Source organism: Dermacentor albipictus, chromosome 1 (genome assembly GCF_038994185.2).
Source record: "Dermacentor albipictus isolate Rhodes 1998 colony chromosome 1, USDA_Dalb.pri_finalv2, whole genome shotgun sequence".
Lineage (NCBI taxonomy): Eukaryota > Metazoa > Arthropoda > Arachnida > Ixodida > Ixodidae > Dermacentor > Dermacentor albipictus.
Genome location: NC_091821.1, coordinates 240214894 through 240240138, shown reverse-complemented (window position 1 = coordinate 240240138; position 25245 = coordinate 240214894). Strand labels below are relative to the sequence as shown.

The window sequence follows — 25245 nt, the reverse complement described above, 5'->3', positions numbered from 1 at the left end:
AATGGCCAAACGATGGTGGCCGCATTCGTCACAGATTATTTTTTTAACGCGATAGCGTTAAGGAGCTCGTGTCGCAGAAAAGCCGGTGTCATCGGCGTCCCCGGCGTTGGCCGTGAGCGATAAATCCTGGCAGGCATTTCATGAATAAAAACAACTTGCAAGATGGGCTGGGTGGGAATCGAACCAGGGTCTCCGGAGTGTGAGACGGAGACGCTACCTCTCAGCCACGAGTACGACGCTTCAAGGCGGTGCAAAAGCGCCTCTAGTGAATTTTGCCTTAGAAACGGGCCGTAGAAAGTTATACTGCGGTGTATATCGGTAATTATGAACATGTAACTTACAGAAGTTGCAGTTACACGAGTAGCGAAGTGCGTTTCCGCTGCATCTCTTCAGCGCTTTCCGCACACGTAGAGCCATCTTCCCGCAAACACAGAAGACCCCCTCCTCTCAATGTACGGTGCTGCCCCGACAGTTGGCGCGCCACGCGCGCATTGCGGTTGTGCGGGGACAGGTGCGAGGCACGTCGGGCCCCGGACTCCCTCTCCCCTGACGACGTTCCTCCTTGCTCCCTCACGGGTTGCAGAATCAAGCGTCCTTTTTTTCTTCTTCAGTGAAACCGCGCGACCACTTATCTGGGCGATACAACATGAAAGATATCCCGTGGAACCCACCAGGCGCAGTACAGGTTCTCATTCTGGTCCTTCTCTTCCTCGCGTGTCTCGAAATAATTTGATTGCAAAAACATATGTGTGCTTACCGAACGGAACGAGCATACAAGTGTTCGTTTGTCTTATGCAATCAAAACGCTGAGCAGGCAATCAGGAACACTGCAGGAACTGGTGGTTGGAAACGGGCAAGCTTAGACGGCGTTATTGAAGTATCCTAACAGTTTGTATGATTTACTTCTCGCAAATTATTTTAACTTCCATTAGCTTTTGAGGGCGCTTTAGTTTATAAATGAGAATTTTGCAGGACATATTTAAATTTCGCGCGTAGTCACGCCGGTCGATCGCAGCGCCTGTCGGGGGCCCGGGTATCGTTGCCGAAGCGTCCCCGTTCTCCCATTGTTTTGCTATATGGACGACACACGGCGCTATTCCAGTACACCACAGTATAAGAACATATGCGAGGTCTATTCGAATCGCCTTCACCACCTGAAGCAGTTCGGTTCTGCAGCAGCTTGGTATAGGTGCGAGCAATTGGTGCGAGGCAGCAGCGCAGCAGACGACGCAGCACACGGGCGCTTAGGCACGCCTGTTGTTTCAATACAACGTCGGGTGTGTTGTTGACACCTAGCTCAAAAACCGACCTGCGTTCCGGGACCTCTCTAGGCAGACAAAATATAAGGTCTGCACAGCGTCGACACTTCGGCATTCGTTTCGAGTGTCGCGGTGTACCTGCACGACTGAAGTCGAGCTGCTCAACTTCTGAATATTTTCTTCCCTGCCTTGAACTGGTTCACAGCGGGGTCACTTAAAGAGACTGGCGATTCCTTTGCTGCGGCTCCCAAACTGCGCTCTCGCCTCCAAGACAAAGCACCCTAACGAACTTCATTCTCAGCTGGTGACAGCTCAGGCGCAGAAACGACGAAAAAGCTAGGAAGTACTCTGGCAACTGTTTATTTCATGGCTATCGCTGTGAGCCCAGTGATGTGCGCCTGAACTACAGTGTTTGTAGGCTGAACCAAAGCAGCAGCAGACGACGCGCAGCAGGGGACCGGCGCCTAAACCGGCGCCGCCGGCGGAAAGCCACACTACGCATGGTATACTCATAGAGGATCTTTGTTTACGAAATTACATATTTTACGTGGACTAGATTACGTTACACCCTATAATTATCAGAGATTTTCGCCGTCTTCGTAAGCAGACTGTAAGCTAAATACAACGGCTTTACGCCGGCCAGTACGCTGGCGGCCTCTCTTGTCGCGAGTTGAAACTTTGCATAAAAATAAGAAGAAGCGCGGCAGAGAAAATAAGATACGTAAACAAGCCCCCGGTAGGCAGTGCGTGTTCGTAATCGTTGCAGCGTTTCCTGATAAAATAAACTTAACTTGGAGGAAGAACACTGTCAACATGACGGATGTGATGACCGCACCAACGCCATTTATTCCTAACCGCTCTAGTAAGTCAAGCTGGGATGCAGGTTCTACCAGTTCCACGGACTGCAGCGGTCGCCTCGTGTTCCCCGATCTTGCCGGGACGCCCGCCATTGCGATGCTTCTCCATAGTAAATGTTCCTTCGTCAGAGGTTCACAAGAACGGCGCAAGAACGGCGCTGAACGGACTAAGGAAGAGGCAGTCAAAGAGAATTTTGACTGCATTTGTGCGTTGCAGTTGCAACAGAACGGGTTAAGTATATCTAGCGCCGTTTTAAGGCTCCTGGAACACCACGAGGCACGTGTCTGTTTATATGCAGAAAAAAGGTTCCCGTGTGCAAACTTGCTCACAGGCGTGTATTCTATTTACCGCGGCGCCCCTTTCGGTTCTGACCGTAGGCACACTTCTCCGCGCCCCATTTCTGTGGAACGCACAGCAAACCTCGGTCGCCTCGAAGGCTGGGTTGTGGTCACGCTTCCCCGGCTTTACGCAAGTTCATCATTCGGGGCTGCCATGGAGCATTGGTGCGGTGAACCTAAGCTCGTAGAAACATCGCGGCCCTGCCTTGCATCGTCACACCGTCACCACTGCGCTGTCAAAAAAGGAGCCGCGACCCCAAGCGCTCTGCCTCGGTTCCTTGTTCGGCAGTCGGACAGCATGCTCATGCTTGTGTTCCACACCGTAGCCACTAATCCCTCTACTGTGTCCGGATCGTTTTGTGCGTGTAAATCGGCGTTTCAAGTTGTATTCTCCGACTACCACTCGCCTGAAGAAGTGCATAGCGCGGCTATGGCAACTCCCTATGCAAGGGACTCCCTCGTTGACGCGTACAAAGTAGTCAACCTCCAGAAGACATTATTCCTTTTCCTCTACAAAGCTGAGTCTGCATTTGGTACCTGGAAGACATTCTATGTGGGCACTGACTTCGGTCATCTTCAAGCACTGGAGTTCGAACCTTCGGAGTCTGTGCGAATGGCTTTGACAAAAAGGGTGGGTTTCTTTTATTTGGTTCGTTAGTTCCGGTTTTCGTTTCGTTTCGTTTCTGTTAGTCGGCTATACAACCATTGTCTGATGCATATTAATTGTCCAGCACCTTACGTAGATTTTTACTGGTCTATATTTCATTGATGCTGCAATGTGGCTAGCGCTTTCATAATCACATACTGCGTCTAAAGTGCGCCCAGAGTAAGATTTTGTTAAACCTGTAATATCCAGACTATGACGATGCCGCGCTAAAATCTTTAAAAGTTGTTCACTTTCCAACCTGTGGTTCTCGCAGAGTGAAAGTTTAATAATTAAAAGAAACGGGTGCTCCGCAAAATGTAATAAGCACACACAGCACATGTTAGAGCTCTGTAAAGTAGTGTGGTTGAATATGAAAAATGCACAAAATGTGCTTTTTCTTTTTCTCGTTATGGCTCTTATTACCATTCAAAGCTATTAAACCTCTAAAAGCTATCAACCTTTCTGAAACCTTTCTGAAAGCTATCAGTAACCTTTCTGTAAATGGCTACATATCCAGTTCTGCAAACTTGCAAGACTTAGTGCTTGCATTCCAGTGTCAAATTAAGTACAGAACATTTTTCGGTTCGAATTCATCTTCTGTAATTATGCTATCTCATGGTATGTGAATGATGTTCTTGGTAATTATTTGTGCCGAGGTCTACTGGTATATGATTTGGTTAGATAAAACTTGATGTTTGCCACTTCATACAGAATGGTTAACTTGGCAGTTCAAAGAATAGTGGCGGCTTGTGGTGTGTAGGTGTAAATCGCATGTAATTTATAATTTTCTTCAGTAACATGGCACTTTTGCTGTTTTATCATTTGGCTGTTTGAGTCTTTAGATGGAAGAGAGAGAATTTTTTAAAACAAATTTTGTTTTCTGCAAGACTATTTTCAATGCACATACGAAGCCTGGCACAAAGTGTTTTTATTAATTCGGTTGCTAAAACCGGTGCCCGGTGAGCACAGTACTTGTTTTTGTTCCTTAAAATTTTTTTTAAAAATTGAGATGATTCGTTATTTGTTGTATGTTGACAAATTGAGGCCTTGTACATTCATATATGGAGTCAGAAGCTATTAATAAATAAGAATACTGAATCACAAAGTGTTTGTGTCAGCTATTTCTTGTAAGCATGGATGTCATTAAGGATGCATCTTTGATTACCATATACGAACTTAATTTTTCATTTAATTTGCTGGATTTCAAAGGCAACAATTTTGCTCATGCCTTTTACTTCTATGAACTTTGATTCCTGTGTCAGTTGTTCACTAAGAGGCAAACTGAAACCTTTGATTATTATTTTTTTTTCCTATCATAATTTTTGCTCCCTTCTGGTGTCCATCTTAGTAGTTTGCGAAACATCAAGGAAGATACTGGTTGTTTGGCTGAATTTTGTGTCTTATGCAATGTATCGCATAGAAATTGTATGTAGTTCAGACATAAATGATATAAGTAGTGACAGCAATGATGTTCAAAGCCTGTGGTGTTCAAATTTTTCTGTAGACATGGTGAAAATAACGAAACAAAATACAAGCAGAAGACGATGTTGGTAGCACATGCTACTGCATGGGGAATGCATTTTCTCTTAAGAGGACTTTTGTAGATTGCAAACTTTTCTTATGAAAAAATGGTGGCTAACTAACGAAAATATTGCATAATAACCCTGGCCCATGTGCCAAGTCCATTTTGTGTGCCATCTACCTCATCCCCTTGGTATCCACTGTGGGCTTGCCTTTTTTCCAGTTGGGACATATAAAAGTGGTTTAAATAAGCCAGTGAAATGAGTTTAAAGTTTTTCATGATATATGTTTACTTACTCCTGTGTTAAATGTGCCTTATGCTTGAATTAGTCAAAAGAATGCCTGACGTGAACATGCCGAAGGAAACACAATGAGTGTCTTGGGCATTTTCATGCCAGGTGTTATGTGGAACGAGTAAAGCATGGGCTTCAAGCTAAAGCACATTTCTGAATTATGGGGTTTGACTGCCTTGGTGATGTGACTGTACTTATGCTTTGGAAGTGGGCTTTATACATACTATGACTATGAAGTGCCGACATACATCGTTGTTTATCACAAATAACCACTGTACAAGTCTAGGAAGCCTGGCTACCGCTTCATTTATCAGTCCTGTACAGTCTGCTGTAATTGCATGAGCATTGCCAATGTCTTCATGAGTGTTGCAGTAGGTCTATACAGGTATGTGAACAGTGTATGTGCAGTTTCCAGTCATGGTTTCAGCTCCCCCTTCATGTCTGCAGCTATTATTACTGCCCTCTCTTGGCTCTTTTCACCATTTTCAGCAGTTTCTGCATGAAAAGGGAACATTTAAAAAGTTTACCTTTAAGACAAGATTTTTTGAGTGGCAAATAGGAGCATGATTATGCTATCCAGATGCATACACATCCCTGTTTAAGTTAACGTCATTCTCATGTCAATACTTAAATGGTTCGTACCAAAATTTTTCTTCGTTGTCTGACTACTACTTCACCATTTCCAATACAGCTGTCTAGGCAGGCTCAATTCTCAAAGTGCAACTCCGTTGAATTGCCAGAGAAAAACAAGGTGGAAGACAAGAGCAACTTGGTGTCAAAGGCACTGCCTGTCTGTAAGTGCACTGTTTTATAATATTAATTCAAGCAAATCTTATTCTTATGTGCTGTACTGACTTTTGTTGTTTAGCAGAGGCAGAGTTTTTTTTACATATAGTTACCAACGCTGTTTCTGCATTAACGCATGAATGTATCACTTTTCAGCCCGCCAGCAACGATCCCTCTCTGAGTCTTCTGCATATCAGGTGTGTATTGTTGGCCATTTTCTTGTGTGATTGCTGTACCGTATCATGCCAAGAAGCTAAAATAATAATAATCATCAAATTATGGAGTTCAATACCCCGAAACTGCACAGCAAGTTGTGAGGGTTGCCATAGTGGCAGGCCGTGGATTAAATTTGACCACCATGTTTCTGCATTCCACCCCCATTTAAGCTCGCCCGCAATGGCCAGGGATTCGAACTTGCAACTTGCGCTCAGCAGCAGAGCACCATAGCCAGTGAGCCACTGCTGCAGATAACTTGCTAACACTGCTGCATATCACAACATAACAAAAGGAAGCAATGGAGTAAAAACCCTGTCTACCCTCGAAAAGAAATGGCTATTTTATTTACTACAACATCCATCTGTGCTGCGCACCCATTTCAAGCAACTAAGGGAAATAAAACTAGGTCTTGCAGGAACCAGGGCAAGTATTGCAACAAATGTCAGACTTCCTCACTGCTTTTATTATAATTAAGTCGGGCCTTGTGCGCTCTCTTTTCTATTTGAAATATTACCTTTAAGTGAGCACTTGGTTGTCGCAGTAAGGATGTGGCCCCATGCCTTGGATATCTTTGCACCTAATATAGGTCATTCTTCAGCTCTGAGTTTTAGCCAGACCCTCCTTGCCATTAGCACTGATTTTCACAAGAAATTTGTATATGTGCGTCGTATTTGTGGATGGGCTTATGTATTGTGCACCTCAAACCTTGCAGGATCATGGAAGATGCTAAATGAAGGCCTGTTTATGCATCGACTTTTGCTTTGCGAGTGAATTGAAATTTTGCTAAATTTTACAAGTTGGCAGCCATGCAAGGCTTTGTTCCAACTGGAAAGTCTCATCCATATACAACTTATTGACTAGTTTCTGAGCTAGTTGGTTTGGGGTCATCATGAATGTCTGTGTGCAGCCCCAATCTTTCATTGGTAGAATGTTTGAGGGCACCAAAGTCACTGCCCGTAAGTGCATAGTCACGTGCTATTTTTTCAAATATTGTGTGCTTTCTTTGTAGCCCTGAAAAATTAAAACCATAGCAGCTATCAGCACGAAAAGAAGTTATTCAGAAATTTCTCAATAGGCTCTACAACTTGTACATTGAAGATTTTGTGTTTCAAATGTAAATCAAAGCTTTAAAGTGGGTAATTATTAACTGTTAATTACTTAAGATAGTAAAAAATAATTTTATTTGGTCAAGAGGACAGCGAACAATACTAAGTTGGTTGCAGAAAAGCTCCTAAGATGTTAGTGGGCATTCTGTCGCACCCCGGCCGTGACAGTGCAACACCTTGGTGGTGCTACGGGACCAGCACCGACACCTTTGTTAACTGCTATGGGGCTTGTTTGAGGGCACTGCATTTTGACTCAGGCAGGCGGTTAGTCACGTGATATTTTTCATTTCTCACAGGCTTTCTTTCTCAGCCGGATGAAATAAAATGGCAAAAAGCACCTGGCTGAGCACCTAACTTTCAATATCCTACAAATTCTTCATTGACAGCACACTATTTAGAGCAGTAATGAAAAAAAATAGCTAATTGCAACAATTATTATTCAACTGAATGGCATTAACAAAAAAGTGTACTAGTGGTTGCTCTACTAGGGTTATCTTCATGTAGATTGGCTGGTCTTTTTGAAAAATGCAAAGAATGATAGCTGGGACACCCTCTGTATGCAAATGTCAGTGCTTTTGTCCCCTCTAGTAGACCTCAACAAAGGATTAAGCGAGAAACAAACCTGGTATTGCTTCATGTTAAAGCAAAGCTATTCTATTATATTGTTTCATGTCATTCAAACGTTTGTGTAAACAATGTAAAGCATTCCGTTAATTGGAAGAAAAGTTGACAGCAAACAGGTTCTCTTATGATAGTCAAGCCAAGCATATGTGATGTGATATAAATATGTCCTACAATGGAGATGATGCTGCCAAGACATTAGTGGAAAATATTCAGTGGCTAAGTGTTCGGGAATTGTGAATGTGCACAGTCATTAACGGCCGAAGCCAAAGTTGTGTTGTGTTCTAGGCACACACGCACATTTGACTGCCTTACTCCAAAAATGCAGTCTAACAGGCATTTTCCTCACATTTTCCAAGTTCGAGAAAACCAAGCAATCTTGTTTTGTCTGTTGTGGCATGCTAGATACCTTACTCTTAATGATCATGTGCTTGTGCATGTATGTTGAAACGTCTGATGGACAGTGTGGTCTACTGTCAAAGGGAAAACTGCCAGTGCTAGCTGAAGCTGTGTCAGTGTACTGTACAGGTGTGTAGAAAGGTGCCATTGTAACAAACCACATTTGATCTCCTGCAGGGCTGGGTGATTCTACAATTGAGAGATGTGAAGGAAACGCACATGCTTTGCCCTCGTGGGTTAGCAGTGCACATTGTACACTGTACACATTGCAGAAAATTTTGAGTTTTGATTCGAGGAGCAAAAAAGGCCATTGAATGTCCTTGTCAGTTGTGGGCCACTACTCAACATGTGCTGCACAATATATACGGGGTGGTAATTTTTAGGTGTCGTGAAATTTTTGAACATCGCCTGTTGCAGATAACATAATTATAGTCTTTGAGTAGGATTATTCAGAGTGGCAAACAGTACCTACAAGAAATCGAAACACATATTCAACTAAAGAACAAAAATTCACTACTTAACTTCTGAATTAATTACTTTATGGCACATACTGAAATTGGGCTGGTTGGTGAAACATTACGTAAACAAGGAAAACAAGCCTTTTTTTGGTGTGCAATTCGTAGGACGAAAGAAGGTGACAGGACAGAACATGCGCTTTGTCCTGTTGCCTTCTTCCTTCCTTCCTACGAATTGTGCACGAAAAAAAGGTTTTTCCTTGTTTAAACAATTACAAATTGTAATTGGCGAGATCACAAGGTGTATTCAATTGAAATAAATTTCCAGAACGACACCACCTTGGAGATATGTGCCATTAAACTTGCCTTAAAATGCACTGTTGTTCCACTTTCTCAACACTCTTATGCATTGAAGTACAAAAGTAACTGAACGCCCATGTATTTTGTCCTACAATTTGGGAAATAATAGCTTGAAACTTGTGGATACGCTTTGCAAACTCACCGGCTACGGTTTGTAAACAGCAATATGTGCTGTCTAGTAATTAAGAAGTTAATTAGTAAAATTTCGTTAATTAGTTGTATATGTGTTTCAATTTCTCATGCTAGTAATGTCCGCCTCTTCAAATAATCCAGCTCAAAGACAAGAATTATGCTGTCTGCCACAAGCGATGTTTTTAAAATTCTGCAAAACTGGAAACTGATCTCCCCATATAAAACACTTTTTCAACACATCAATGATGTGTGTTATCACTGTGAAAGGTGAACTTTATTTGTAACTAACAAATAGCAGTGCTCATAGTGAAGGGATGTAGTAACTGCCACAAAGCAATTTATTGTGTGGTTTACGCCATTTATTCTTTAATAAAATAGTCAGAACATTTGGCCTTCTGCATCCATCTGTAGCTTGTGATTGCACTCTGATTCTCTACATGTCCCAGACGCACTTGACCAATGTGGCCTTGGGCCCGCATGTCATGACTTGTATAATGTCTATTTATTTGTAGGTAGGAATGGTGTGCTGTATTTTCTCTTGTGGTTAATTAAGATCTCTTGCATTTCTAGATACCTCAGGGTTCTCGTCGAGGCATTCTCAAGAATGGCACTGACTGGAGACGTACCACCTCTGAGTCAAGCGATGAATTTCTCTCATCCTTGTCCCTCGATTCAGACACTTCACTTCCAGCCAGCTCCCTTGAAAGTGTCCAGCCCAAAAAGACAGTTAGCTTCAATGACCACATCAGCCATATTGTATACAGGTATATCTCTTTCATTTCTTCATATAAGGGGTACACTAAAAAGAAATAGGAGTTGTAGTTGTAAATTACGCTTCTGTAATGCTGAAAAGGGCACTCGTATTTTTGAGAGGAGGCATGGTAAGTCTGGAAAGATGCAGAAGTGAGACGTGGGCGATGCTGTTTTTGAGGTTTTCACACCAGCTTGTCATGTTGCCATGGATTTTGATGACTTCTGCTCGGGCCTATATGAAGAAATAATTTGAAACCATTGGCATCATACTGACGTACTGTTACTGGGATTTCAATGCAAACTTCTTAGAAATGGACCTTTGGCCTTGTGGTGAGTTAAGGTTCGGAAGTGACTTTTGTAACCAAGTGTTGTCTCGGTTCCACAGTGAAACTATTGACATAGAAAAATATGGCCACTTGCACTCACGGGAAACTTACTTAAACATTCACAAAACCAAGAAAAGGATGCAGATAGCATGGCGGGTTACCATAAAGTTACTCAATCCAATTCAGTTCTCCACGTATAAATTTTCATGCCACTCTAACTACACGAAAAGAGTTGTAAAATAGTCACCGAATCCTAGTCAATGATGGCAGCTGTCTGTGTGGTTCATAACTGGTTCACTGACTTGGTCGACGAACTAATAGAACTCAAGTTGCTGCATCGCATCACCAGCAGGCTGTAGATTCTTGGGGAATAGCTGGCCATTGCGCTGCCATTGATAATGCTTGCTGCTAGGAGTCGCCAGGCCATTGCGGTAGTCTTGAGGCAGCTGAGTGAAGGCCTTACGCACCAAGGTCCCGATGCGCCCTTCTAGCACACTCCTTCGCACCTCTACTTCCATGCTCTCAAGCTGCCGTCATGGGGTGCCATTGTCAAGAGACACCGGGTCATCGAGGAAGCTTCCATGCAGCTGTCTTGCACAGTAGGGTCCCTCTGGCCCTACAAGTCACCTTTGCAACCAAAGCCGTCTTCCACTGATTCTGTCATCTCTTCTTCCTTGGAACCTCAGCATGGTCTTGCCTGATTGGCTCTTCATTTGGTTTTTTTGTTGACGCGGAAATCTCGCGCACATTCTTGGCATCGTTGTATTTATCCTAACACCAATCATGTGCAGACGCTAAATTTAGGTGCACATTACAGGCCTTCATTTTCTCTTCTAATGATGAACCTCTTACTGCACTGTACACAGCTTTCTTCTGTTCAGTGTCATTGGATTATGTTCTTGGCATTGTCTACTGACATTAGCAGCAGAACTTGTAGGGCACTATACACAGACCACAGTTTAACACATTCGTGTGTAAGATAGCAAGGTGGGTGAGTTGGTTAGGTTAGGATAATAGTACAATTTATAATAGCACAAAAGCAACACAGACAAAGGGAAGGAAAACACTACAACACGGGGCTTACTTACAACTGATATTTTGTTCAGGAAGTTCGCACACATATATAGGAACTGAAGTCCAAAAATCCAGACATGTGCAGGACAAATGGTACGCTTAATTGATGGATGCTAGATTTCTGAGCACTGTCATTGCCTGTATGGGAAGGTATGCTTTCCAGGATTACGTACACCCATAAGAAACATGAGTGTATTCAAACTGAGCGAAGCAAAAAAAAAAAAATGTGCAGTAAGTGATTGTGTACATACACAAAATGGCACTTCGCTTACAGAATGTTGGTTCCAGGTACAGCGTAGATCTGTTTTCTGCAAGAAATAAGGTAATAAGGTAGGACACCTCTGCCTTAAAGTTGCCAATGCTAACGGATAAACAGGCAAAGGGCAGATGTACCGTGAACCATGTTAACAAATACAGTAGAACCTTGTTCATACATTTTGGGAAAAAAATGCGAGAGAAAGCGTACTAGGAAGGGATACTCTACAATGGATGATAGCCCTGTCATCAATCAGGTAATCGAGAAATCCACAGAGTACATTCAGCCTCTCTATATAGACTGTTTTTTCGTAGGCGCCGCCATATTGTGAACGCAGTGGCGCCGCCTATGAGCAGCGCCATACTGGCTTGGGTGAAAGCGGTCTTTTGCATGGCAGGTATACGCTCTGCGGTAGGTTCTGGCGTTCGTTTTCGTGGTCGTGTGGTCTGTTTAGCATGATGTGCGTCTTCTACATGGTAAACGGTTCTTTGGGACGTGCTGAAGTGGTTTAAGGCGTCATGGCCGGAATTTTTGCTGGCGTGTAGGTGGACGGAACACGCAGCACGATGTGCGCGCGAATATTTGAGCCAACAATCAGCCTCGGAGACGAATTGTGTATTTCTGAAAGTTCCAATCACTAATGTGACCTTATTGCAGTATTCTTTATTTCTAAGTTGCGGTTTATATACATAGGAGCCACAAAACATACGCGACGATCGTAACAGCGTGGGTACCGTTCTGCTACGATAGGAGCTGTGCTGTTATACTTTGACAAGCGTTCAAACTGTTCGCTGCAGGTTATATTGCGTGACTACTTGGTTGGATGGATGAGGTTTCCACCCATGAATAAAATAGTTTTGGCTAGTAACATCAGCATACCTTACAGTCTGAATTAAGCTTGTCCAGCAAAGCGTCCCTTTACGAACTGCGCGAGCGTCCTAAGCAGTAGTAGGTGCTGGATTACAGATATCTTTGTTTTATATAGCGCATGGTCCAAGCATACAGCATCAGCGGTTATATATTTATAAATGTTGTGCTGCGTTAGCCCGTTTTCTCTTGCTATTTAGGGAAAGAGGATGATAACCAATTTCTTTTTTCAGTTGTGTTCGTTCAGTTCTCTACGACGCACTCACACGTATTACGGAAATTTTGCACTCAAAAATAGCCATCGCATTTTTTTTATGCGAACCCTCTCATATATTATGGCTGTATACGGGCCAAAAAGGCAATGCCGAAGCACACAGCTTATATATGTATCGTGCTGGCTCACCAACTGCAGTGATCGCTGTGTTGAGCAGCGCCATGGGCCTCATGCAGCAAGGCTAGCGTAGACATATGGTAATTTCAAGCATACTAGACTTGAAATGCATGAGAACGATGCCAGTGTATCGCAAATATTTGATAGCGCCTGCCGCTCAGATGTTTCGTAGTTGCCTTAGGTTGGCCATGCACGAGTATGCGCTCTTATGTTTTGTGTTTTACACCCTACGCCAATCGATCAGACAGTGAGCTGATTTACCATTTAATGCTGGTAATACAGAGACGCCGGTTTTCTTTGTTGAATTAAAATCGATATAAGCAAAATAGTAAACAACACATACACGCACCGCGACTGATAATGCGTGTACACCGCGGCTGATTATGCGCGTCACATTTAGCTTAGGCTTAGGAGGGAGGATCAATGGCAAATACCTCGGCAACCTTCAGTTTGCGGATGACATTGTCCTGTTCAGCAACACTGGGGACAAGTTACAAGAAATGATTGAGGACCTTAAGAGGAAGCTTTAGCTCGGGCCTAACTCCGACGCGGCCTATTCAAATACATGTAAAACGCAAAAACGCTTTTCTGTGATAGCCCCTGCACAGATTCTAATGAAATTTGTTGCATTTGAGAGTGAAAGCTAAATTCTAGTGACTGTTGGAAATGGAATTTCGATTTAGGGCCTGAATCTTGTTAAAAAATTTTTTTAAACTTTAAATATTAGAAAAAGATAGAAAGCAGAAGTTTACAAATTAATAGCTCCAATTCAAGAGCAGATATCACGGTTTTATAAACAGCATCCATTAGACTATTCAAAGCGAACAAATTGGATATGTCAATTTATATCTTAAGTGAATTTGTTACGTTGTGTACAAGGGTTCTGCAAAAGCTATATTTCCATATTACTAAATTGTTTAAGATTTATGTGTAACATATCAATTTTGTCCACTTTAGATGTACTATTAGATGCAGTTCACAGAATTGCGATTCATTTTTCATTGATGAGTTGTAGAGTTGTAAGCTTCATAGTTTCGTTTACTGAAAATTTTCAATTTTTGCAATTTCTTTGCCAAATATTGTCGACCTAAATCTAGAATTTGAAACCAACAGCCACTAGATTTTAAGTTTTTCTTTAGTGTGCAACAAACCTCGTCAAATTTGGCGCAGTGGTTGCCGAGAAAAACGAATTCTCCGTTGACATGTATTTAGATAGGAGCAACCGAGCTAAAAATTAAATTATGCAGCTTTACGTGCCAAAACCACTTTCTGATTATGAGGCACGCCGTAGTGGAGGACTCTGGAAATTTCGACCACCTGGGGTTCTTTAATGTGCACCTAAATCTAAGTGCACGGGTGTTTTCGCATTTCGCCCCCATCGAGATGCGGCCGCCAAGGCCGGGATTTGATCCTGCAACCTCGTGCTCAGCAGCCCAGCATCATAGCCACTGAGCAACCACAGCGGGTCCAACCCAGCTAAAGCTTCCTCTTAACAGAGAGAGTGGAAGAGTGGGGTTGAAGATTAACATGCAGAAGTCAAAGATAATGATCAATAGCCAGGCAAGGGAACAAGAGCTCAGGATCGTCACTCAGCCTCTAGAGTCTGTGAAGGAGTACATTTACCTAGATCAATTACTCACAGGAGACCCTGATCACGAGAAGAAAATTTACCAAAGAATAAAAATGGGTTGGAGCACATATGGCAGACATTGTCAGATCCTGACTGGTAGCTTACTGTTATCATTGTAAAGAAAGGTGTACAATCAGTGAATTTTACCGATGCTAACTTATGGGGCAGAAACTTGGAGACTGACAAAGAAACTCAAGAACAAGTTAAGGTCCGCGCAAAGAGCAATGGAACGAAGAATGTTATACATAATGTTGAGAGACGAGAAGAGAGCACTGTGGATCAGAGAGCAAACAGGGATAGCCGATATTCTAATTGAGATTAAGAGAAAGAAATGTAGCAGGGCAGGTCATGTAATGCGTAGGTTAGATAAGCGGTGGACCATAAGGGTTACAGAACGGGTGCCAAGAGAAAGGAAGCGAGTTGAGGACAGCAGGAGACTAGGCGGGATGATAAAATTAAGAAGTTAGCGGGCACTAGTTGGAAACCGTTTGGCGGAGGACAGGATTAATTGGAGATAGCAGGGGGAGGTTTTCGTCCTGCAGTGGACGTAAAATAGGCTTATGATGATGATGACGATGATGATGAGCCGAGAAAACGTACGATCCGAAGTAACTAAGGAAATCGGACAGACTAATTGGAGTTGACATCGGCATAATGCGAAGTGTTGCACGAGTCTTTGTGGACGAGACATGTACAGTCTCGTCCACTCTTAGGAAAACGCGGCTCACCGTGGCCGCGCTCCGCGGGGCACCAGTGTGCCGGCGTGGCGGCACATCGTAGCGAAGCGGCGTAGGCGCACACGGACCCAAAGAAGGTGCTTCACGTCGTCTGCTACAGCGCTGGAGCGCGCCGCCTCTTGCTTTGCTGTAAAGTACACTTTGCTAGACCCAGGTGACTGAGTGCCTGAGGCAGCATTGCGGGAAGGCACACATCACTAACTAGAGCATTTTCCAGCTGGTTCCGTCTACAGCTTGTGAACAGCCTGCTTAATCAATATACATATACAGAAACAAGCTTCTCACCACATAACTCACTTAGCACGTTTTTTATAAGTGATGAGGGTAAAAATACAGTCATTTTTTCGCGCTTCTTATTAGGCTGGGGCCCTTTATTTTACTCTCACAGCACTTGGTGTAGTGCATACCGAGAAACCTATTAGGCGCGCTCTTGGTTGGTGTCATTATGTGATGAGCCTAGCGCGCCGTTTCGCGCATGTCTTGGTGCTAGAACGAATGTGCTTAATTGACTTAATAAAACGACCGAAACTCGCTCTAAATTTCGCAGAAAGTTACAGAGCGATTGTTCAATCACGCATCATCATGTTTGCCATGGATTTTACCATTAAGGAGGGCAATACTATTACTTCGACAGCAACTAAGAAGTGATATCTGCTGCTTCGCACTCTTATTGAGGCGTTAATGTCGCTGGTAGGAGAGCATGGAGCGCTTTACGCAATGTAGGAAAGTGCACTCCCCGGCATAGCAACTGATTTGGCAGCAATTTTACTCCCCTGTTTTCTCTTTCTACATCCTATAAAAAAACTAAATTCATTTTTGTTGTCACAGTTTGAGTAAAACCACCGAAGCGGTGCCGGTCCTCTGACGGCTACCTGACGCGAGAAGTCGCATTCTCATTTAGAGGAATCGTCGGTCAATTATTTTATTACATTAAGTGAAGTAAAACATGTAGCGCTGATGTTTTTTTGGTTGTTTGTTTTTTTCTCCTTGGAGTCAATGCACGCCGCATGCGAATCCTGTTTCCGTCCGTTTCGAATAGGTAATTGGAGTGGAAAATCTATAATCTACATGTCTGTTTTCTAGCTTAAATTATGTCTTGCCGGGTAATTAGGTCGTTATTCGCTTCTATTTCATTGCAGTACTTCCTTGGAATAAGCCATATGCATATTCTCGCTAGCATATAATAATTTGTTAATTGTGCAGTATACGTCCCGAAGCAACACATGGCCTCTGAGTTATGCAATAGAGGTGGGCATCGGATCCAAATTAGAAGGAATTGATTTCTTTCTTTCTTTTTTTTTTTTCTATTGGGGTAGGTGGGGGTGGGCTGGGCTGAGAGGGTAAAACCCAAATATGGATATGGTTTAGGAACCCTTGCCGTGGACAAGCGATGCTGTTGCCGTCGTGGGGAAGTGGCCGGTCCGTGGGTTGGACGAACGCGGCCACGATATTTAAACCAGCGGTCATGAGGCCGGCCCGGTGTCGTCTGCCCACAGCATGCCGGTGGTTGGCAAACGGGCTCGCCATTTGTAAAAGCGAAGCCCGGCCTTAGCCAGATTGCTGTGGTCGGGCCAGTCTACTCTTTAACTGATCATGGGCGTCGGTCCGGTCAACCGCCGAGCCCCCCCCCCCCCCCCCCCTATTTTTTTTGCTTAGGTCATGCTACCCCATCTTAGCTTAATATGATGATGCGGTGCAGCCAACGACTACTCAACTGAGCAACTGGCCGCTCAGGAGTTAAAGATTCTGGGATGACTCGCCAAATCGAAAGGCACCGGAGTATTTTCCATTAAACGCATTTCCATTGTCTTGCATGATGAATTGCATTTTGTTCGGTTGCTGGTTGCCATGGCACTTCAGCGATAAAAACGCTGTAACAGTGCAGGATAATTTCATTTCCCCGGTGCACTTTGGAAACTAGCCATGTCGCGGGTACTGGAAAAAGAAATACGACGCATTGTAGGTCTGTGCCTACAAAACTATTCTCAACGCATTATATTGGAGATGACAAAAAGTCCACTGAAAACTGTAAATAGAATTGTCCAGGCTTACAAGAAGGACGGAAGAATTGCGGATGCTCCCTGTAAAGCCTGGCAAAGAGTGACCATTGTTGCGGCGGCTGCTGCAAACCTGACCTCCACCGTTTGAGAAAGAACAGATTAAGAACAGCCTCAGGCTGGGTGATGTCCCTGCAGTGGCGTAGCTAGGTCGTCTGGCACCCGGGGCCCTTAGCTCTTCTGTCGGCAGAGCTGACGGCAGAGCTGCTGCAGCAAGTGCCACGCCGGAGCCGACGCCTCGCTCGACTGCCTCCGACACCGCTTGAGATCCCGATGTCCCACAGCGGCGACCAACGGCCTTCTCTGGCTGCTCCAGTGCGAACAACCAGCGCCTGGATGCATCAGATGGAGCCCCGCCCTTTCTCAGGAAAATTCAGCGATGACTTGGAGGAATGGCTCACCCACTACAAGTATGTGAGCAAGTACGATGACTGGAACTCCATGGCTCAGCTCAGCAATGTCGTTCTATTCCTCACAGACACTGCGCTAGTGTGGTTTGAGAACCATGAAGATACCTTCACAACGTGGGACAGCTTTGTTACTGACCTCACAGAGTGCTTTGGCGATTCCACCACGAAAAGGAAGCGGGCGGAGCAGACATTGCTTCAGCGCGCTCAAGTCCCAGGTGAGACCTGTACTACGAACATAGAGGTGATCCTGGAGCTTTGCAAAACGGTCAATCATCGAATGTCCGAATAGGAAAAAGTTGGTCACCTTCTCAAAGGCATAGCCGAGGATGTTTACAATTATTTAAACAGAAAGAAGAGTCTTGCCTCAGTCGCTGACCTCATCAAGCATTGCCGCACGTTTGAGGCCTTGAAGCTGCGTCGTATCACGCCAGAGTTCCGCAGGTTAACGAATGTCACAACGGTGGCAAGCGTTAACGATAACAACAACTACAGTTTTCAATTTGACCTTGCAGCAACTGTAAGGCAAATTGTCCGCTAAGAACTTGAACGACACACCAAAGGGGCGGATGTCGAAAAGTTTGGTTGCGTTTCCAACCAACCTCAAGAACATGCATCTGCTGTGTCCGCATTGTCTGCCATGCCAGGCGTTGCAGACTGTCGTGTCGGTCAGCTGCGACAGCACCGACGTTCCTTTCCCGACGACATGACACACGATCAACGCACTCGTCGAGCTACCGCCACGAATCGGAATTCGGAAGATTGCTTTTATTGTTCGCAGTGTCCCATGGTTTACCCCGAGACTTACGAAGTCAGTTGCGCATCGCCTGTGTGTTACAGCTGTGGCGCCTCAGGACACATTGCTCGTTTTTGTCCCCGGCGCCGACAGACAACAACATATGGCCCACCACCAACTTGGCCTAATTTTGAATGGGACAGTTATGACGACCGTTGGCCAACAGACCCTGATACTGCAAACACCACAGGCACGCCACCCCGGAATACCTTCCATCAATACAGTAGAAGGAGTGGCTCGCCAGCTTCAGCCCGCAGCCTGACGCCCCCAACCAGTCGCCAACGCCGTTCACCGTCACCGCGCCGACGTGTTACGTCACCACCGCCATCAGGAAACTAGCCGGCGCGGCCGATGGAGGTAAGCTCGCCGGACAGTCTGTGTCTCTGCAAAATACTCCTCTGCCTATTATGATGGTGAAGAACAAAGTGCATGTGTTAAGTGATAGCATACCTGCAACAGCATTAGTGGATACTGGTGCTACCGTTTCCGTCATGAGTGTGACTTTCAAAGGGAGGCTGGGTCGGAAAATTAGGTTCCCATGGAATGATGGTGTGACATTTCGTGGTGTCAGTGGAGAGTGCCTAGTTCCCCTTGGTATTTGTGTTGCAAGTGTTTTATTCGGAGGAGATCTTAAAACAGAGTTTCTCATACTACCGCGGTGCACTCATGATGTTATTCTCGGCATTGACTTTCTTCAGGATTGTGGTGCATCGATTAACTGTGGCACAGGCGAAATTACTTTGAGTAGTGCGCTTCTCGCCACCCTTGCTGACACATCCTTACCAGAGAAAAACTATTGTGTTGTTTCGAACGATTTGCTGCTGCCGCCTTGGTCGCTGTCACATATCCCTGTCAATTTCACTGCTGCCGACCTTTCATCGTTTGACGCGCAAGTCCAGCCACTAACGTCGAGCTGTGCAAAGAAAGATGTACTTGTACCACGCTCTCTCGTGAGAGCAGTGAATGGAATGGCGCCTCAAATTTGTGGGCTTTCAATTGTTCTTGCGTCCCTGCTGTTCTCCCACGTGATATGAAGCTCGCTGAATTTGACGAGATTACTTACAGCTCCATTACAGTTCTAAGCGAGGGGGAGCAGTCTCATACTAGCGATCCCCACCGAAGAACTTCTGAAGAGCAGATCCTACAGATGATCAACAAGGCGCTGCCCTCACATGAGCGCCATGCTCTCGCACAAGTTTTGTGGGCACATCTTTCTGTGTTCGATTTCACACAATGCGACAAGCAGGCTTCACTCCCGCGTTCTCGTGCTCGCCACAGAATTGACACCGGATCTGCGCACCCCATTCGGCAAAAGCCTTACCGCATTTCTTCAACAGAGAGGACAGTTATCGCTGAACAGGTGAAAGACATGCTACTGAAAAGTGTTCTTCAAGAGTCCTCTAGTCCGTGGGCAGCACCAGTAATCTTAGTAAAGAAGGATGCATCGTGGCGGTTCTGCGTTGATTACAGGAAACTGAATGCGGTCACCAAAAAGGATGTGTATCCGCTTCCTAGAATTGATGATGTCATTGATTGTCTACATTCCGCTGCCTACTTTTCATCACTGGATTTGCGATCAGGGTATTGGCAGATACCCATGCACCCAGACGATAAGGAGAAAACGGCCTTCGTGACACCAGACAATCTTTATGAATTTAACGTTATGCCGTTCGGCCTTTGTAACACGCCAGCAACATTCGAACGATTCATGGATACTATCCCTTGAGGACTTAAATAGGAAATTTGTTTGTGCTACCTCGATGATGTGATTTTTGGCAGCACATCGAGTAAGCATAACAGCCGTCTCAGTCTTGTTCTTAATTGTGTCAAACAAGCCATCTTGATCCTAAATTCCAAGAAATGTTGTTTCGGGGAAACCAAGACGTTAGTACCTGGGCATCTGGTCGACAAAAGCGGTGTGAGGCCAGATCCACGGAAGATTGAGGCAGTCAGCTCCTTCGAAGCACCGAAGTCAATGCGGGAGTTGAGGAGTTTCTTGGGCCTGTGCTCGTATTTTCGTCACTTCGTCCCAAGATTTGCCGACGTGGTGTGCCCCCTAACATGTCTTCTCCAAAAAAACCGTCCCTTTCAACTGGACATCGGCTTGCGACGACGCGTTCCGCCAGCTAAAATTTCTGCCAACGTCAGGGCCCATATTGTGTCACTTTGATGCAACCTCACCTACGGAAGTGCATGCCGATGCCAGTGGCATCGGCATCGGTGCCGTACTAGTGCAACGTCATCAAGGAGCTGAACACGTTGTGGCTTATGCTAGTCACTCTTTGACTAAGGCAGAACGCAATTACACTGTGACCGAGCTAGAATGCTTGGCAGCTGTTTTTGCTGTCCACAAATTTCAGCCCTATATCTATGGACGCCCGTTCACTATAATTACTGACCGCCACGTGTTATGCTGGTTGGTGAATCTCCATGACCCGAGTGGACAACTGGCATGTTGGGCTCTTCGACTGCAGGAGTACCACTTCGTTATTTCCTACAAGTCTGGGCATCGCCACGCAGATGTGGACTGTCTCTCCCGCCTTCCTCTGACGACGACGAAGTGCGACGAAGACAATTTCGATGACTGTTTTGCTCCCATTTCTTCTACATTCCCAGACTCGATGACTTTCAAAGCAGAGCAGGAAAATGATATTTGTTTGGAACCTCTATTTGTAGCCGCATCGCGTCCTGGAGCCACTGGTCGATTTTGTGTCCGTGACGGCCTGCTTTACAAGACCAATTATTCGGCTAAAGGCACCCGCTTCCTTCTGGTGGTGCCGCAGAGTCTGCGAGTGCACATACTGAAAGCCATGCACGACGATGTGACCTCTGGCCATCTAGAATTCATCAGAACTTTCAACCGGACACAGGGGCGTTTTTACTGGCCCAGAATGCGGGACACAGTCAAGCACTACGTCCCAGTTGCGAACAATGTTAACGCTACAAGCGCCCTACGACCGCTCCGCCAGGTCTTGTCCAACCTCTGTCGCCGCCTCGCCTGCCATTTGAACAAGTAGGTATCGATCTTCTGGGCCCATTTCCCCAATAATCTAACGACAACCGATGGGTGATCGTATGTGACGGCCATCTGACCCGTTACGTGGAAACGACGGCCGTACCATCTTCAACAGCTGCGTCCGTTGCAACATTTTTGCTTCGATTCATTATTCTTCGGCATGGTCCCCCCCGTGTCATCATTAGCGATCGTGGTCGTCAGTTCGTTGCAGATGCCGTAGAAGAACTACTTCATCTCTGCAGTTCGCAGTTCCGTTATTCAACGCCTTATCACCCTCAGACAAATGGGCTTGTAGAATGTACGAACAGAACTCTAACTAACATGCTGGCCATGTGCGTATCTTCCGATCACAGAGACTGGGATGACGTACTCCCCTTCATCACTTATGCTTATACTGCAAAGCATGAGACAACCGATTACAGTCCTTTTTATCGCCTTTACACACGTCCACCGCTAAGCTGCATTGACACTATACTACCGTTTGGCTTTCAGAGCGAGTACTCTGTTGCCAAGACGCTTTGTCTTGCCGAAGAAGCTCGACGCATTGCTTGTCTTCGTACATTGGCATCGCAAAACCGATCGAAAGAGCGCTATGACAACCGACACCAGTCTGTCCCGTATGCTAAAGGAGACTGTGTGGTTGTGGACTCTGGAATGCAAGCGTGGCTTATGCGAAAAGTTTTTACCCCAGTACGCGGGCCCATTCGTCATTTTAGATCGCTTGGTGTCCACTGGAAAGTGTATAGAGGAAAGTGTATAATAGCTGCGTCTTACCAGTACTCACCTACGGGGCAGAAGCCTGGAGGCTTACGAAAAGGGTTCTACTCAAATTGAGGACGACGCAACGAGCTATGGAAAGAAGAATGATAGGTCTAACGTTAAGGGATAAGAAAAGAGCAGATTGGGTGAGGGAACAAACGCGAGTTAATGAAATCAAGAAAAAGAAATGGGCATGGGCAGGGCATGTAATGAGGAGGGAGGATAACCGATGGTCATGAAGGGTTACGGACTGGATCCCAAGGGAAGGGAAGCGTAGCAGGGGGCGGCAGAAAGTTAGCTGGGTGGATGAGATTAAGAAGTTTGCAGGGACGGCATGGCCACAATTAGTACATGACCGGGGTTGTTGGAGAAGTATGGGAGAGGCCTTTGCCCTGCAGTGGGCGTAACCAGGCTGATGATGATGATGATGTCCGCTGGTCATCGGTCTAGCTGGACCCAGTTAGTACATGTTGCTCGTCTTAAGCGGTTTCACCCTATGCTTTCCGAGTGATTTGGACTTGCCCAGCGGGCTTCGTCTGGCAACCGGGGATTGCTACGGCATGAGCCGGGCGAGAAGAGGAGGAAGACGTTAGCTGGCGCAGCCTCGGGACGCCATCTTGACTTCACCATCAACCTCATCCCTTAAATAAAGCCGGTTCAACATTAACCATAACAATATTATACGATTGCAGTTTGGCAATGTACTGAATGTTGGTGCCAAAAACTCGTGTTTTCCGAGAACGTATGAACTGGTAAAAAATAAGTATAACTCTCCTGAGTTATCTTTTGCGTTCTCGAGTATGAAAATTGGTGCCGGGAAATCATATGTAATGGAATCGTATCATCAAGGCTCTACTGTACATTGCATATGCAAAAAAAGTTGTGTATGTCATTCCTCTGTTGTGTGGTAATGAATGTGTTGGACAAACCATGTGCTGCGTTAATGTTGGTCTTAGAGAGCATGAGTTATCTATACAAAAGGCTGTGCCGCTACGTCTTCATGTACGTTGCAAATTATGTGGCCGTGTTTCTATGTTTGGTGAAACTTCTATTACCTTCAAGCATGCAAGCCAGATGGCAAGAGAAATACATACAACATAAAGATTAGGGGGGGTGTCACATGTATAGGAACCAATGGTCATTCTTCACAAGAAAGAATTTTGCAATTTATATCAATCCTGATTGTGTGCACATATTTCAATACATCATCGAAGCACACAATTTGTCCTGCACATGTCTGGGTTTTCGGACTTGGGTTTCTATATCTGTGTAATCTTCCTGAATAAAATATCACTTGTAAGTTAGCGTAGTGTTGTCATGCTTTTCTTCCTTTTGTCCGTGTTTCTTTTGCACTGTTACAAAACGTATGTGTTTGTAATAGTTGTGAGATGTGTACTTATTGGTATTGCACAGCAGCGCTGTAACTAGGAAACTAAGGCAACAGGGCTCATACCACAACTTTGAAATTGGCTTTTTTTTCCTCGGCCTGTTCATGCTGTAATATTCTGGCAAGACACTTTTACAAAGAAGATGAGATAGCATGAAACGTATTGGTTGTCCATCACAGTTGAATGAGTATTCTGAAAGAAGAGCTACTTGGCTTTAAAGAAAAGATGTTTAGATTCTATATAAATGTGTTATGAGAAGTTACAAACATGATTGAAGTATGAATTATTGAGTGCCCTTACGTTTACTGTAAATGTTGCCGCACTGGCCACACTGCCATGCTTCGTAATAAAGATTTCGGGTCTGGTAATGTGCATTTTATTAACAGGAGGCCTCGCACATCTGACTTCAAATGTATATGTAATCGCAGTGGACTGCGCATGCAGTCCACTGCGATTAGTGATGATGCTAGTCATGATGCTAAACTGTCAATATCACTTTGGCTGCGTAAACATAATGTTACAAGGCGAGAGCTGTTTATTTAGAAGGCTTGCCGCTAAAGCACTGGATGGAGCAAGGCTGCCAGACCAAAAGTAAAGTCCTCGGCTTCCTTCCTTTCTGCTGCTCCTTCTCCTCTTCTTCTTGTATTCAAATGTGCCTTTACATTGCTCTTCATATAGTCGAAGCCCACTAGGCAAGTCAAGTGGCCTCGCGCTGGGTGTATGGTTTGAGCATGGTATGGTATGGTTTGAGTATGGTATGGTATGGCGTATGGTATCACAAAAGGGGCATCATAGTGTGCCAAAAGCTTTGTGCACAGACTGCGCTTCCGTACTGGGGTCAACAACCAGGCCAAGTCACCTGCGGAATAGGCAACAGGGCAGGGGTCGCTGTCATATCTTCCCTGTGATGTATCCTGCGAAGCTAGTGTGTATAGACGAGCAAGCCTACGAGCCTCTTCCACACGACAGTGCGTCTCAGCTATAGAATGATTGCCAGTAGTCGACAAAGGGAGACTGGTGTCTCATGTCGTGCATACAGAAGAAAGAATGGGCTGAAGCAAGACGTCTTGTGCCTCATAGTGTTGGAAATTTTACATCATAAACCGTAGAATCTCATCCCAATTCTTATGATCTTGCGTGACATACATTGCAAACATGTTGGTAAAGCATTCGGTTGACACGCTGTGCAAGTCCATTTGTTTGGATATGGCGTCAAATGTCATAAGGTAGAAGTGCACAAGCGTAGTAGCCCTCCCACAAAATCAGCAGTGAACTGGCACCCACGGTTACTGATTATCACTCGAGGCGGCCCATGCCAGAGGATGATAGAGTGAAGCAAAAAAGAGCAACTGCAGCAATATTTTCCTGTCTTTATTGGGGAATTTACAGGAATTAAAAAGTTGCTTCACTGCAAATTTCCTTCAGAGCAGGTAAACTATCACTAAATATCCGCAACCTACTGCAGTTTCATTGAAGCGTAAAACACCAAGGCACTTTCAGCGGGAACATTTAAATAGTTGTTAAACCTTCTTTCTTTATCGCAAAGACTAATTGGGCAAATGTGACAGTAGAGTAACTGTGTGGGCCGACATTTGTGTGTGTGTGTACATACATACGCAGTAGTAGAACAGCTATGCCAATTGCGCCAAATTGCACTGAGAGTTGCCTCGGTAGTAAAACTGAAACCAAAACCTAGTGTGCTATCATCATCATAGAGGTGAACCGAGTGGCCATAACCATAGAGAAAGGGGGGGGGGAACTAGGAGGGAGCATGGCTTCACTCGTCTAGCCTTGGCAA

General features: G+C 45.0%; 1 protein-coding gene across 1 annotated transcript in view; it reads left to right on the top strand.

The window, feature by feature from the left end:
• The first annotated feature begins 1937 nt into the window (after nt 1-1937).
• The window catches only part of LOC135901576 (uncharacterized), a 40261-nt gene continuing 16953 nt past the window's right edge, over nt 1938-25245 (top strand). Inside the window, exons 1-4 of the mRNA XM_065431393.1 lie at nt 1938-3086; nt 5607-5709; nt 5858-5898; nt 9561-9754. Of these exons, the coding sequence (XP_065287465.1) occupies nt 2073-3086; nt 5607-5709; nt 5858-5898; nt 9561-9754 (1352 nt within the window). The 5' untranslated portion in view covers nt 1938-2072. The remainder of the gene's footprint in view (nt 3087-5606; nt 5710-5857; nt 5899-9560; nt 9755-25245) is intronic.